Source organism: Glandiceps talaboti, chromosome 7 (assembly GCF_964340395.1).
Source record: "Glandiceps talaboti chromosome 7, keGlaTala1.1, whole genome shotgun sequence".
NCBI lineage: Eukaryota > Metazoa > Hemichordata > Enteropneusta > Spengelidae > Glandiceps > Glandiceps talaboti.
This window is the reverse complement of record NC_135555.1, coordinates 21,116,447-21,130,612: the sequence shown is the minus strand read 5'-3', so window position 1 is coordinate 21,130,612 and position 14,166 is coordinate 21,116,447. Positions and strand designations below refer to the sequence as shown.

Here is a 14,166-nt window from a genome sequence, read left to right as displayed (position 1 = left end):
CTCCAATCACTTTCTAGACAAGATAAACTCTAGGTAGGTACTTAATCATCAGGTAAAGTAATTTGACAGTGAATATATGGACAAAATTGACGAAAGTGAACAATCAAGACCCGCGTACCCGCCTGATAAAGAGCACGTCCACCTTGAATTTATTGTACACTACAGACTACAGTAATCATTACGGTCCGATCACCAACAAACATTATTTAAACAGTCAACATCTGCTTTCTAAGGGTAACTACGTCAGCACGGCGTCCCGCAAGCCTCTGTTAATGGGTCCATACTGTTGCAACATACAGACACGGACAATTTGCATGCTGAAGTACGCATTCTCCCCACCATGACACAGCGCCCCTAGTGGTCAACATATACAATCTTTTGTCTTTGTACTAAACAGTCACTAAATTGCATTTGCTTTCTGAATCAGAAATGGACAATGAAGAGTTGGTATTCAGCCTATATGAACGAGACTTGAATGAAGCATATCAAGTGTTACTTTACCGACTTGAGAATAACACACTCTCTGACAAAGGTATGTTGTAGTAATTTATACATAACACCACCCATTCCATTGTATCATATTGACTTGATGACAAGTTTGTTGTTTGCAGAAATTTGTGAGTCAGTAGTATCGGATTTGAATTAGACAGTGAAAGTCCCTTTTAGCACAACTGAGCTGGTTCAGTATGCTAAAGGAATGGTGAGTGTGTATGTATTGATGTACAAATGTATGTGTGTGTATGTAAACAATTATAACTTATAAGGGGAATGCCACTCCAGGAAAGAGATATTTTCATAAAATGTGTGCTCTTGAGGAGAGTCTTCATGATTTTACATGACGAAATGCTTCAGTGTTACTAAAGGCATGGTGAAATGTGTGTATATATGTTGTGTGTGTATTTCAACAACTTAATGTCAAAACCTGCCAGACTGATTGCCATGCTATAGTATTTGGTGAGGGCGTAGAAATAGAAATTTTTGTATGAAATGGATTGTATAAGAGACGTGAGTTTTGGGTCAAAAATATGCCTTTGGTCTGAATATATGAATTTTTATGGAAAAGTTCTCCTTTTTGCTAAGATTGGGGAACCACAGTAACAGAAAGGGAGAAAGGAGGTAAATGGGCAGTGTTTCCCCATAGAGTCTATGGTATTTGTGTATGGGAAATCCGTACCCAGGTAACATGACATGGGGGTTTGGGTGGGGTGGGTAGATTTTACCTAATACTGGCCATATCAAAACCACAGAAGTTATACCCCGAAAACTTATTTGTTAATGGGGGCCAAAGTATTGTAGAGGAGTTATTCTGCAGATATATTTCAAGACAACTTGCCCTAGCAATTGTAGCATTCTGAGCAACAGCAAAATGCAAATATGTTTTGCAAAGATAGCAGTGTATGCTTACGTATGTCAAAAAATGTATGCTAATATACCTAGCAACAAGGCAGCTCCCTAAGCAACAGTAAAATTTGGGTGTGTATTATATGTGCTTAGCAGCGAGGCCATGCACACACAGAAAGAGCCAAATAATGCAATGGTAATATATTGTAAAGATAACGGGGAGTAATCAGGAATTGCACAATTGTGCTACAACACCATAGGTACTTTTTCAATTATTTGCCAACAAATGTAAAGGTGTACTTAGGGATCTTTACTTCAGATCAATACAAACTTGGTTCAGAGACCATAGGTAAACTACAAAATTGATTATTAATCATGCAGAATTCTGTGTTTTCTGTCCATCTGTCATTTCAACTGCTTGAAAGGAATCTTCCTGACATATAGCAGAAATGCAGCACTATGGTGTTATTTAGTCCATCTCCATGGGTAAGACTTACGCAGCACAGTACCATTTAGTTTCTTCTATCCTTCTAACGTCATATGCTTGTCTACCTGGGCATTATTTACATCTGCTATGAGTTGTTCCGGATCTTGGTTGTTTCATTACATTTTTGCATTCATATAAATCACATATATGGACAAGTTTTGTTAGTAACATATAGTCTTCAGATGATCACTGCCTTTTTAAAATTAATGACAATCATAATAATCATAAAATGTTAATTTAGATTTATGATCAGTGAGTCACATGACTAACACCTTTATTTTTTGTGTTAACAGATAAATTCATGGTAATAGATTGTCTTTGTCAACATGGACTTGTTACATTGGATGAAGTCATGGTTGAAGAAGACTCTGAGGAGCATTGTATAGAGTATAGTACAAGAAGTGACTGTGATGTGTTAGTGACCAAAGAGAGCCAGAATTCTCCAAAAAATACAATGACATGTGGAAATTGTGATATTATTAGCAATGAACAGACTCTGTCAGACTCTGAGGAGCATTGTTTAGGGTCCAGTGCTACAGGAGATGACAATGGAAACTATAAAAATGAAAGGCCATTTGTATGTACTGATTGTTGTAAAAGGTTTTGTCATAATTATTATTTGAAAGTACACATGAGAATCCATACTAAGGAAAGACCGTTTGTATGTAAGGAGTGTGGTAAAAGTTTTACTCAAAGTATTCATCTGAAAGTACACATGAGAATCCATACAAATGAAAGACCATTTGTATGTGAGGAGTGTGGTCAACGTTTTATTCAAAATAGTCGTCTGAAAGTACACATGAGAATCCACACAAACGAAAGACCATTTGTATGTAAGGAGTGTGGTAAAAGTTTTACTCAAAATATTGATTTAAAAGTACACATGAGAATACATACAAATGAAAGACCATTTGTATGTAAGGAGTGTAGTAAACGTTTTACTCAAAATAGTAATCTGAAAGTACACATGAGAATCCACACAAATGAAAGACCATTTGTTTGTAAGGAGTGTGGTAAAAGTTTTACTCAAAATATTGATTTAAAAGTACACATGAGAATACATACAAATGAAAGACCATTTGTATGTAAGGAGTGTAGTAAACGTTTTACTCAAAATAGTAATCTGAAAGTACACATGAGAATCCACACAAATGAAAGACCATTTGTATGTAAAGAGTGTGGTAAAAGTTTTGCTCACAGTGGTAATTTGAAAGTACACATGAGAATCCATACAAAGGAAAGGCCATTTGTATGTAAGTAGTGTGGTAAAAGTTTTGTTCAAATTGGTAATCTGAACAAACACATGGGAATCCATACAAATCAAAGACTATTTGTATGTAAGGAGCGTGATAAAAAGATTTCATCAAGGAAATAATCGAAATGTTCATATGAGACTCCATACAGATCATAAACCATATTTGTGTCACGATATGAAATTACATAGGAGAATTTATACAAATGAAAAAAACCACATTCATATGTAATTCCCAGTTGGTCATGATTATACTGTAAAAGGTTGTCCATATTTTTTTTACTCTATGGACACTATGGAATGATCGCTTGCAGGATACCTTGATGGAAATTTGCAGGAAATCATCTCGAGCCAGATTTTTTATTGGCATAGTATAAGGTTGTTTATTATAGTGACATGTGATATACATTTTACAAATTGGCAATAACAATATCAGAATGCAAACACATCACCCATCCACCAGGCTTATTAGTCACTACAAAACTGAATTACTCTTATAAAGTACTTAAAAATAAGGGGTGCAAAGAGGACAGTCATAGCAAGTAAAGAAAAGTAACATACTACACTGTTATATAAAGATGATTACACCTTCTGGTGTAAGCTTTGTGAATAAATTTACAAGTTGCTCTAGGCATATTGATCATTATAAAGTTCCACTTCTCAGTCTCATTAAAGTTTACAAAATTTGGATTAGACTCAAGTATAATATTGTAAAAATGTGTTCTTAAATCATGATAGAATGAACAGTGAAATAAAAAGTGAGATTCATCCTCAATTGAATTTGCATTACATAACACACAGAGGCGAGTATGTAACACCTCACCCCTAAAACGACCTGTTTCAATCCTGAGTGGAAGTATTCCTACTCGTAACTGAACAAAAAGAGAACGTTCAGCTCTTGACAAATCTAAATCTAAATAATTTTCACGGCAATGTGTTCTTTTAAAGATACTGTACGTGCGTAATTTCGGTTTGTTACGAACATGCATATACCAGTTTTCAGTACAATTCGAATGTTTACAGAACCTGACAATCCCAGTATTACATGGAATCAACTCATCAATATCTAGACTTTCAAAGATGTCATACATTTCAGAAGACCAATTGCCAATTGTCGTAATAACTAAACTAATGAAGTTTAGTAGTGCTATAGGCATGGTGTGTGTGTGTGTGTGTGTGTGTGTGTGTGTGTGTGTGTGTGTGTGTGTGTGTATGTGTGTGTGTGTGTGTGTGTGTGTGTATGTGTGTGTGTGAACAACTGAAACTCAAAAACTGTCTGACCGATTGACGGTATTTGGTAGGAACATTACATGTGGTGTTGAGTTGGGAAATTGAAAGCAAAATGATTGTATCACAGATGTGTGATTTGGGTACGAAAATGTCATTTTTGGTAAAAAACTCCAATGATTGTTTTGGTGATATGTCTCAGGAATATTTAGACAGGAGTGTACAGAAATGATTGTTTAAATTGATCTAATTAATGCATTAACATTTTTATGGGTTCTTAACATAATGTAATAAAGTGTGTGCGAGTAACACAGGATTTTATTTTAAACATTCTCTACCTAACTGAACCACAGTTTGGTTTGAAGTGAAATGCCTGTCAGTCAGTCAGTCAGTCAGTCAGTCAGTTAGTCAGTCTGTCTGTCTGTCTGTCTGTCTGTCTGTATGTCTGTCTGACTGTATGTCTGTCTGTATGTCTGTCTTGTAGTTGATACAAGTGATTTTGGTATTGAACTTTACCTCTCAAATTACTGGGGATGAAATTTGGTAATGATTCTAAAAGTGTTAGTCTGCAAATTGTGAGTGTGTCATACTTACATAGCAACCGTGAGCATGCCCTTAGCAACAGTCAAATGATAGTGTTTTTTTTTAAATACAAATATAACAATGTATAATGCGTTTGAATAAACATTATTTTAAACATGTAAATGCCCTAAGCATCATGACCATGCCCATAGCAACAGGTAAACAATGACGTATAATGCCCAAATAGCACTAGTGACAGGAAAGTAAATGAATTATGTAGATATGCCTGGCAATAAGATCACACCCACATGATTGCAAATATAAATATACCTAGCAACAAGACCACATTATCAATACAGAGAATTACAGTTTACTGTCAACAGTTATGCTTCAACGCCATTGGCACTTTTATTCAAACTGAATTGTGTGGTATACATGCTAAGATAATAATAAACCATACTTCATGATTTTATCAAATAAATGTGTATTCTATTCATTTGTTTATCAAAGACAGTGGCGAAATTTAAAGAAATTGCGTCACCTCTAATAACAGTGACGCAAAATTTCAGGTTCCTCGCCCTCCCCATTCTCTCACCCATCCCACCAGCTGTACTAATGAACGGAACCTTAATAAATGCAGCGACACGTTTTGATTGTGCGCCCTCTCCTACAGCTAGTTTAAATCACAGCCCCTCCACCATGGTGGAGGGAGGGTCTATGGTAAAATATATCAAATTATTACAATGTCAAAACAACAACATGAGGTTCATATTTCAACACAGTGTTCTCATAAAATTATGATTCAAATGACACTCCCGATGTTTTGCCCTGTGGTGAAGCGTTTTCGTGGAGTCTAAATTTCAATTAAGTTAGTTACATGTACCAAACTATGGCGGCCCACAGGTGACAGACGAAAACTAAATTTGTGCTATAAATAATTTATTTTTGTGGGCAAAATATTTAATAAAAGGATAACACTTTTATTTCATACGACAAAACATTAATTTCTTGGGTCAATATAGAAATATCAAAGCAAAAAACTACAATTTCTGTGACAAATAAATTCTTTTTACAGAGCAGAAAATTAATTTGCGAAACAAAATTTTTCATTCGTTTGGCCCAAACTTTATTTTCGAGTGATAACATTTATGTTGTGCGATAAAATATTTAAATTGTTGGTGCAATGTTTGAAACATTAGAACCGTTTTTTCTAAAGTTTTCTAGCAAGACTTAAAATACCTCATTGCAAACTATTAATCCTTAGAGCAGTACACCAAGTTTTCGTGAAAAAAACTCTAAATTTGTGTAAAAGTATTTAAATATCAAGCCGGAATATGAATTTAAGTCCTTTACAATCTTACACTCTGACTGCAGAAACAACATTTGTCACCATACAACCCCATTTGTTATCGACGAGATTTACTTAACACAGGGTGCAACATTAATGTTTGAGGACGAAACATTAATGTGCGAGGACAAAACTTTCTTTTTGCTTGACGGAGGTTGGACTGCATGACGAAAATTGATTATATATCCCACAATCCTCGGCACACTCTTGGCGGCTATTTCAACTTCGCGACCAGCACTGTATCTGATCATGTCAAGTGGTAAACACATCAAGTGTTTCCAGTGTATAAATGTTTTTTTAAAAATAATAAAGGACGGAAACACCATACCCATCAATACTAGTATTCCTGGACCCAATCTCATTAAAATCTGATGTGGTGAAAGCAGCTAAATGCTTTATTTACCTCTATTTCCATCGTTTGTGATGTTTCCCACGCAGGCGGCGATCACTCGGAACAAAAGCAAGTGACACAAACTATATATAGTGCTTTGGTTTGTGATGACCCAAATGCTCATAGATATGTGACTTCACGACATAATCACAGAATTGACGTCTGTTATCGAGATTACGAAGAGTATTTCAGTTCTGAATTTATGGCAGGGGGTCTGAGGACAAATGGGGGGGGGTGGGGGGCAACAAATTGGAGGTTTTAAGGGGGAGGGACATGGAAATTCTGATCGTTTGAAAGGGGAGGGGCACGAAATATTTAGCTCATGATTTGAACAAAAGTGCACCTCGGGAGTTGTCGTTTACCGAGTACATTTGAACATTTCTTGCTGCTTTGCCACAACGAATTCAAAAGCCTACAGTCAGTGATAAGATGGGTGATACGAAATATGTATGCCTTAATCTCCCTCCCTCCCTCCCTCCCTCCCTCCGTCCGTCCGTCCGTCCTTCCGTCCGTCCGTCTGTCTGTCTGTCTGTCTGTCTGTCTGTCTGTCTGTCTGTCTGTCTGTCTGTCTGTCTGTCTGTTTGTCTGGCTGGCCGTCCCCCCTCTCTCTGTGTGTCTCTCTCTGTCTCTCTCTCTGTCTCTCTCTGTCTCTCTCTGTCTCTCTCTGTCTCTCTGTCTCTCTCTGTCTCTCTCTGTCTCTCTCTGTCTCTGTCTCTCTCTGTCTCTCTCTCTCTCTCTCTCTCTCTCTCTCTCTCTCTCTCTCTCTCTCTCTCTCTCTCTCTCTCTCTCTCTAAGTTTATGCCCAGTAAATGGCCTCTTTATCTTTATCATCCTTATTATAAAAAAGCATACTGTGAGGGAGGAACCCCTCCCATACCCTCCCCACAAGCTATCATGGGTGATGCTGTTTCTGCCCAAATCAAAATTGAAAAAAAACCTTGCTGGTCAAGTCTTTCAAAGTCAGCCCAATGTAAGACGTTTTGTTGCATCTATTTGGGTAATGAAATATAAATCTCTTATATTGAAATCGATTGTCACTTTCATTTTAATGCAGTGTACCATACAGTTTTACGGAAGTGGGGGGGGGGGGGGGTGGTATAATTATACATATTATAATATGTGTCGGGGGTTACGAAAGTTATTGGGGAGGGGGAGGGCTACGAAATTCTTTTGATCAAAATATTTTCTCCCCCCCCTCCCTGCCGTAAATTCTAACCGTAGCCTTGTGATGAATAGCCGTGACATTACCCAACCCAATGATTAAGAGGACGTTTTAAAGTTCCACAAAGATCTTGTAAACATTTGTCATTTGAGATGAGGGACAGACATGTGGGTATAATAAATCTGATGGCACAGGTTCCTGCAACATGACAATCGCGCAAACATAATAATCACCCCCGTGTTTTGTTTTGGAATTCAAAATTCCGTGTGAATCCATAGCAATTTAAAAGTATTTTTTCAATATCCATAAATAAAAACAGTTATCAGTACATTATAAATGACATTTCGTCTTATAAGTACCTTTTAAAGTTTTGGCAGTGTGTTATCGTGGGCAAAGTAGTAATAATTGAATACATAAAAACAACGGGTGAATCTCAATTATAGATCTTGGTGAAACTAACTTCCTTTTTTCCCCCAAGGGATTTTGTTTACAGAATCTTTTGATTTCATTGTGTGTAAGAGGCATCTCTGAAGTAATTCATGATGTATTGAAGAATAAGCTTCCTTGGCTAAACATCGAAAAATGTCGGTTTCAAAGTATTCATTTTCATTTTAGCAATAAATAGAATCACGAAAAGATGCTGTAGTTTGCAGCATGCACAGTGCCACCAGGCGACTAAACTGAGAAAATATACAATAGCGTCATTGATGTGTACTGTAAAACAATTTTAACTTTTTAAGGTGCTTATATTAATTGTCTTTTCAAAAGTTGGAGTCCATTATCCCCATGGAAAGTGAAAATCTCATTTTTGACATCAATTTCTTATATTGGGAGCATACATCACAATACAGCATGGCCTTTTAATGGTACATGTTTTGCGTGTGATTAAAGTTGGTGATAGATCATGTCCACTAAAACCAAATTCCAACTAGACGAGAGCAACATGTGATTGAAACCAAATATCAGCAAAGAATTTCATGGTTTCACACACACACACACACACACACACACACACATACATACATACATACATACATACATACATACATACATACATACATACATACATACATACACACACACGCACACACACAGAGACATACATACATACATACATACATACATACATACATACATACATGCATGCATGCATGCATGCATGCATGCATGCATACATACATACATACATACATACATACATACATACATACATACATACATACATAGTAAAATACATACATACATAATTACATACATAATTACATACATACATAGGGGGAGGGAGGGAGGGAGGGAGAAGAGAGATTAAGGTATACATGTTTCATATAGTAATCACCCATCTTATAACTGACTGTAGGCTTTTGAATTCATTGTGGCAAAGCTGCAAGAAATGTTCAAATTTACTCCTTAAACGACCACTCCCGAGGTGCACTTTGGTTCAAATCGTGAGCTAAACATTTCGTGCCCCTCCCCTTTCAACAATCGGAATTTCCATGTCCCCCCTTAAAACCTTCAATTTGTTGGCCCCCATTTGTCCTCAGACCCCCTGCCATAAATTCAGACCTGAAATACTCTTCGTAATCTCTCGATAAAAGGCCTCAATTCTGTGATTATGTCGTGAAGTCACATATCTATGAGCATCTGGAACCAGAGCACTATATTACAGCCACAGTGTCATTCTCAGTACCTAGATCAGCGTTGGAATGTATAGGACAGCGGTACATTCTTCGTTTTTAGTCTGTCTGTTTTTCGAGGTGTTGTGCATTCAGGGTCCAACTCTCATGATATATATTCTATAACTATTTCACAGGACACAATCATTTTCAATATAACTTTTAATTCTTGAGAAGGCGATCGGTCCATTTAATTTTTTCCCTATTGGTCCAGGACAATCTGATTAAAATCTGATGTGATGAAAGCAGCTAAATGCTTTATTTATCTCTATTTCCACAGTTTGTGTCGCTTGCTTTTGTTTCGAGTGATCGCCGCCTGCATGGGAAACATCACAAAACGATGGAAATAGAGGTAAATAAAGCATTTAGCTGCTTTCACCACATCAGATTTTAATGAGATTGGGTCCAGGGATACCAGTATTGATGGGAATGGTGTTTCCGTCCTTTATTATCTTTAAAAACTATTTATACACTGGAAACACTTGATGTGTTTACCACTTGACACGATCAGATATAGTACTGGTCGCGAAGTTGAAATAGCCGCCAAGAGTGTGCCGAGGATTGTGGGATATATAATCAATTTCCGTCATGCAGTCCAACTTCCGTCAAGCGAAAAGAAAGTTTTGTCCTCGCAAATTAATGTTTCGTCCTTAAACATTAATGTTGCAACCTGTATTAAGTAAATCTCATTGATGAAAAAGGGGATTGTATGGTGACAAAATGTTGTTTCTGCAGTCAGAGTATAAGATTGTAAAGGACTTAAATTCATATTCCGGCTTGACATTTAAATACTTTTTACACAAATTTAGAGTTTTTTCACGAAAACTTGGTGTACTGCTCTAAGGATTAATAGTTTGCAATGAGGTATTTTGTCTTGTTAGAAAACTTTAGAAAAAAACGGTTCTAATGTTTCAAACACATTGCACCAACAATTAAACATTTTATCCCACAACTTAAATGTTATCACTCGAAAATAAAGTTTGGGCCAAATGAATAAAAATGTTCGTTTCGCAAATTAATGTTCTGCTCTGTAAAAAGAATTTATTTTTCACAGAAATTGTAGATTTTTGCTTTGATAAGAAATTAATGTTTTGTCATATGAAATAAAAGTGTTATCCTTTTATTAAATATTTTGCCCTCAAAAATAAATTATTTATCGCACAAATTTAGTTTTCGTCTGTCACCTGTGGGCCACCGTACCAAACAGACGTGAGACAAAAATACCAATGTGCGCATGAGCGATGACACGACTTATTAGTAAAGATTTTGGTTGGCGTCTCTGGTACGACAACATAGACACTGTCTGTGGACTGCACTGTGCGGATAATCAATCCTGGGGCACTCTCCAATCACTTTCTAGACAAGATAAACTCTAGGTAGGTACTTAATCATCAGGTAAAGTAATTTGACAGTGAATATATGGACAAAATTGACGAAAGTGAACAATCAAGACCCGCGTACCCGCCTGATAAAGAGCACGTCCACCTTGAATTTATTGTACACTACAGACTACAGTAATCATTACGGTCCGTTCACGAACAAACATTATTTAAACAGTCAACATCTGCTTTCTAAGGGTAACTACGTCAGCACGGCGTCCCGCAAGCCTCTGTTAATGGGTCCATACTGTTGCAACATACAGACACGGACAATTTGCATGCTGAAGTACGTATTCTCCCCACCATGACACAGCGCCCCTAGTGGTCAACATATACAATCTTTTGTCTTTGTACTAAACAGTCACTAAATTGCATTTGCTTTCTGAATCAGAAATGGACAATGAAGAGTTGGTATTCAGCCTATATGAACGAGACTTGAATGAAGCATATCAAGTGTTACTTTACCGACTTGAGAATAACACACTCTCTGACAAAGGTATGTTGTAGTAATTTATACATAACACCACCCATTCCATTGTATCATATTGACTTGATGACAAGTTTGTTGTTTGCAGAAATTTGTGAGTCAGTAGTATCGGATTTGAATTAGACAGTGAAAGTCCCTTTTAGCACAACTGAGCTGGTTCAGTATGCTAAAGGAATGGTGAGTGTGTATGTATTGATGTACAAATGTACGTGTGTATGTAAACAATTATAACTTATAAGGGGAATGCCACTCCAGGAAAGAGATATTTTCATAAAATGTGTGCTCTTGAGGAGAGTCTTCATGATTTTACATGACGAAATGCTTCAGTATTACCAAAGGCATGGTGAAATGTGTGTATCTATGTTGTGTGTGTATTTCAACAACTTAATGTCAAAGCCTGCCAGACTGATTGCCATGCTATAGTATTTGGTGAGGGTGTAGAGATAGAAATTTTTGTATGAAATGGATTGTATAAGAGATGTGAGTTTTGGGTCAAAAATATGCCTTTGTTCTGAATATATGAATTTTTATGGAAAAGTTCTCCTTTTTGCTAAGATTGGGGAACCACAGTAACAGAAGGGGAGAAAGGAGGTAAATGGGCAGTGTTTCCCCATAGAGTCTATGGTAATTGTGTATGGGAAGTCCGTACCCAGGTAACATGACATGGGGGTTTGGGTGAGGTGGGTAGATTTTACCTAATACTGGCCATATCAAAACCACAGAAGTTATACCCTGAAAACTTATTTGTTAATGGGGGCCAAAATATTGTAGAGGAGTTATTCTGCAGATATATTTCAAGACAACTTGCCCTAGCAATTGTAGCATTCTGAGCAACAGCAAAATGCAAATATGTTTTGCAAAGATAGCAGTGTATGCTTACGTATGTCAAAAAATGAATGCTAATATACCTAGCAACAAGGCAGCTCCCTAAGCAACAGTAAAATTTGGGTGTGTATTATATGTGCTTAGCAGCGAGGCCATGCACACACAGAAAGAGCCAAATAATGCAATGGTATATATTGTAAAGATAACGGGGAGTAATCAGGAATTGCACAATTGTGCTACAACACCATAGGTACTTTTTCAATTATTTGCCAACAAATGTAAAGGTGTACTTAGGGATCTTTACTTCAGATCAATACAAACTTGGTTCAGAGACCATAGGTAAATTACAAAATTGATTATTAATCATGCAGAATTCTGTGTTTTATGTCCATCTGTCATTTCAACTGCTTGAAAGGAATCTTCCTGACATATAGCAGAAATGCAGCACTATGGTGTTATTTAGTCCATCTCCATGGGTAAGACTTACGCAGCACAGTACCATTTAGTTTCTTCTATCCTTCTAACGTCATATGCTTGTCTACCTGGGCATTATTTACATCTGCTATGAGTTGTTCCGGATCTTGGTTGTTTCATTACATTTTTGCATTCATATAAATCACATATATGGACAAGTTTTGTTAGTAACATATAGTCTTCAGATGATCACTGCCTTTTTAAAATTAATGACAATCATAATAATCATAAAATGTTAATTTAGATTTATGATCAGTGAGTCACATGACTAACACCTTTATTTTTTGTGTTAACAGATAAATTCATGGTAATAGATTGTCTTTGTCAACATGGACTTGTTACATTGGATGAAGTCATGGTTGAAGAAGACTCTGAGGAGCATTGTATAGAGTATAGTACAAGAAGTGACTGTGATGTGTTAGTGACCAAAGAGAGCCAGAATTCTCCAAAAAATACAATGACATGTGGAAATTGTGATATTATTAGCAATGAACAGACTCTGTCAGACTCTGAGGAGCATTGTTTAGGGTCCAGTGCTACAGGAGATGACAATGGAAACTATAAAAATGAAAGGCCATTTGTATGTACTGATTGTTGTAAAAGGTTTTGTCATAATTATTATTTGAAAGTACACATGAGAATCCATACTAAGGAAAGACCGTTTGTATGTAAGGAGTGTGGTAAAAGTTTTACTCAAAGTATTCATCTGAAAGTACACATGAGAATCCATACAAATGAAAGACCATTTGTATGTGAGGAGTGTGGTCAACGTTTTATTCAAAATAGTCGTCTGAAAGTACACATGAGAATCCACACAAACGAAAGACCATTTGTATGTAAAGAGTGTGGTAAAAGTTTTGCTCACAGTGGTAATTTGAAAGTACACATGAGAATCCATACAAAGGAAAGGCCATTTGTATGTAAGTAGTGTGGTAAAAGTTTTGTTCAAATTGGTAATCTGAACAAACACATGGGAATCTATACAAAGCAAAGACTATTTGTATGTAAGGAGCGTGATAAAAAGATTTCATCAAGGAAATAATCGAAATGTTCATATGAGACTCCATACAGATCATAAACCATATTTGTGTCATGATATGAAATTACATAGGAGAATTTATACAAATGAAAAAAAAAACACATTCATATGTAATTCCCATACTGTAAAAGGTTGTCCATATTTTTTTTACTCTATGGACACTATGGAATGATCGCTTGCAGGATACCTTGATGGAAATTTGCAGGAAATCATCTCGAGCCAGATTTTTTATTGGCATAGTATAAGGTTGTTTATTATAGTGACATGTGATATACATTTTACAAATTGGCAATAACAATATCAGAATGCAAACACATCACCCATCCACCAGGCTTATTAGTCACTACAAAACTGAATTACTCTTATAAAGTACTTAAAAATAAGGGGTGCAAAGAGGACAGTCATAGCAAGTAAAGAAAAGTAACATACTACACTGTTATATAAAGATGATTACACCTTCTGGTGTAAGCTTTGTGAATAAATTTACAAGTTGCTCTAGGCATATTGATCATTATAAAGTTCCACTTCTCAGTCTCATTAAAGTTTACAAAATTTGGAT

General features: G+C 36.3%; 1 protein-coding gene and 1 pseudogene across 2 annotated transcripts in view; both read left to right on the top strand.

Annotated features, from left to right (window-relative positions):
* The window catches only part of LOC144438087 (uncharacterized), a 44,481-nt pseudogene that overhangs the window by 12,957 nt on the left and 17,358 nt on the right, over positions 1 to 14,166 (top strand). Inside the window, exon 5 of the transcript XR_013481024.1 lies at positions 2,586 to 3,070. The product of XR_013481024.1 is annotated as an uncharacterized LOC144438087 (transcript). The remainder of the gene's footprint in view (positions 1 to 2,585; positions 3,071 to 14,166) is intronic.
* The window catches only part of LOC144437471 (uncharacterized), a 3,556-nt gene continuing 67 nt past the window's right edge, over positions 10,678 to 14,166 (top strand). The window contains exons 1-3 of the mRNA XM_078126413.1: positions 10,678 to 10,779; positions 11,174 to 11,278; positions 12,865 to 14,166. The exon at positions 12,865 to 14,166 is cut by the window's right edge and continues 67 nt beyond it. Of these exons, the coding sequence (XP_077982539.1) occupies positions 11,176 to 11,278; positions 12,865 to 13,496 (735 nt within the window). The 5' untranslated portion in view covers positions 10,678 to 10,779; positions 11,174 to 11,175 and the 3' untranslated portion in view covers positions 13,497 to 14,166. The remainder of the gene's footprint in view (positions 10,780 to 11,173; positions 11,279 to 12,864) is intronic.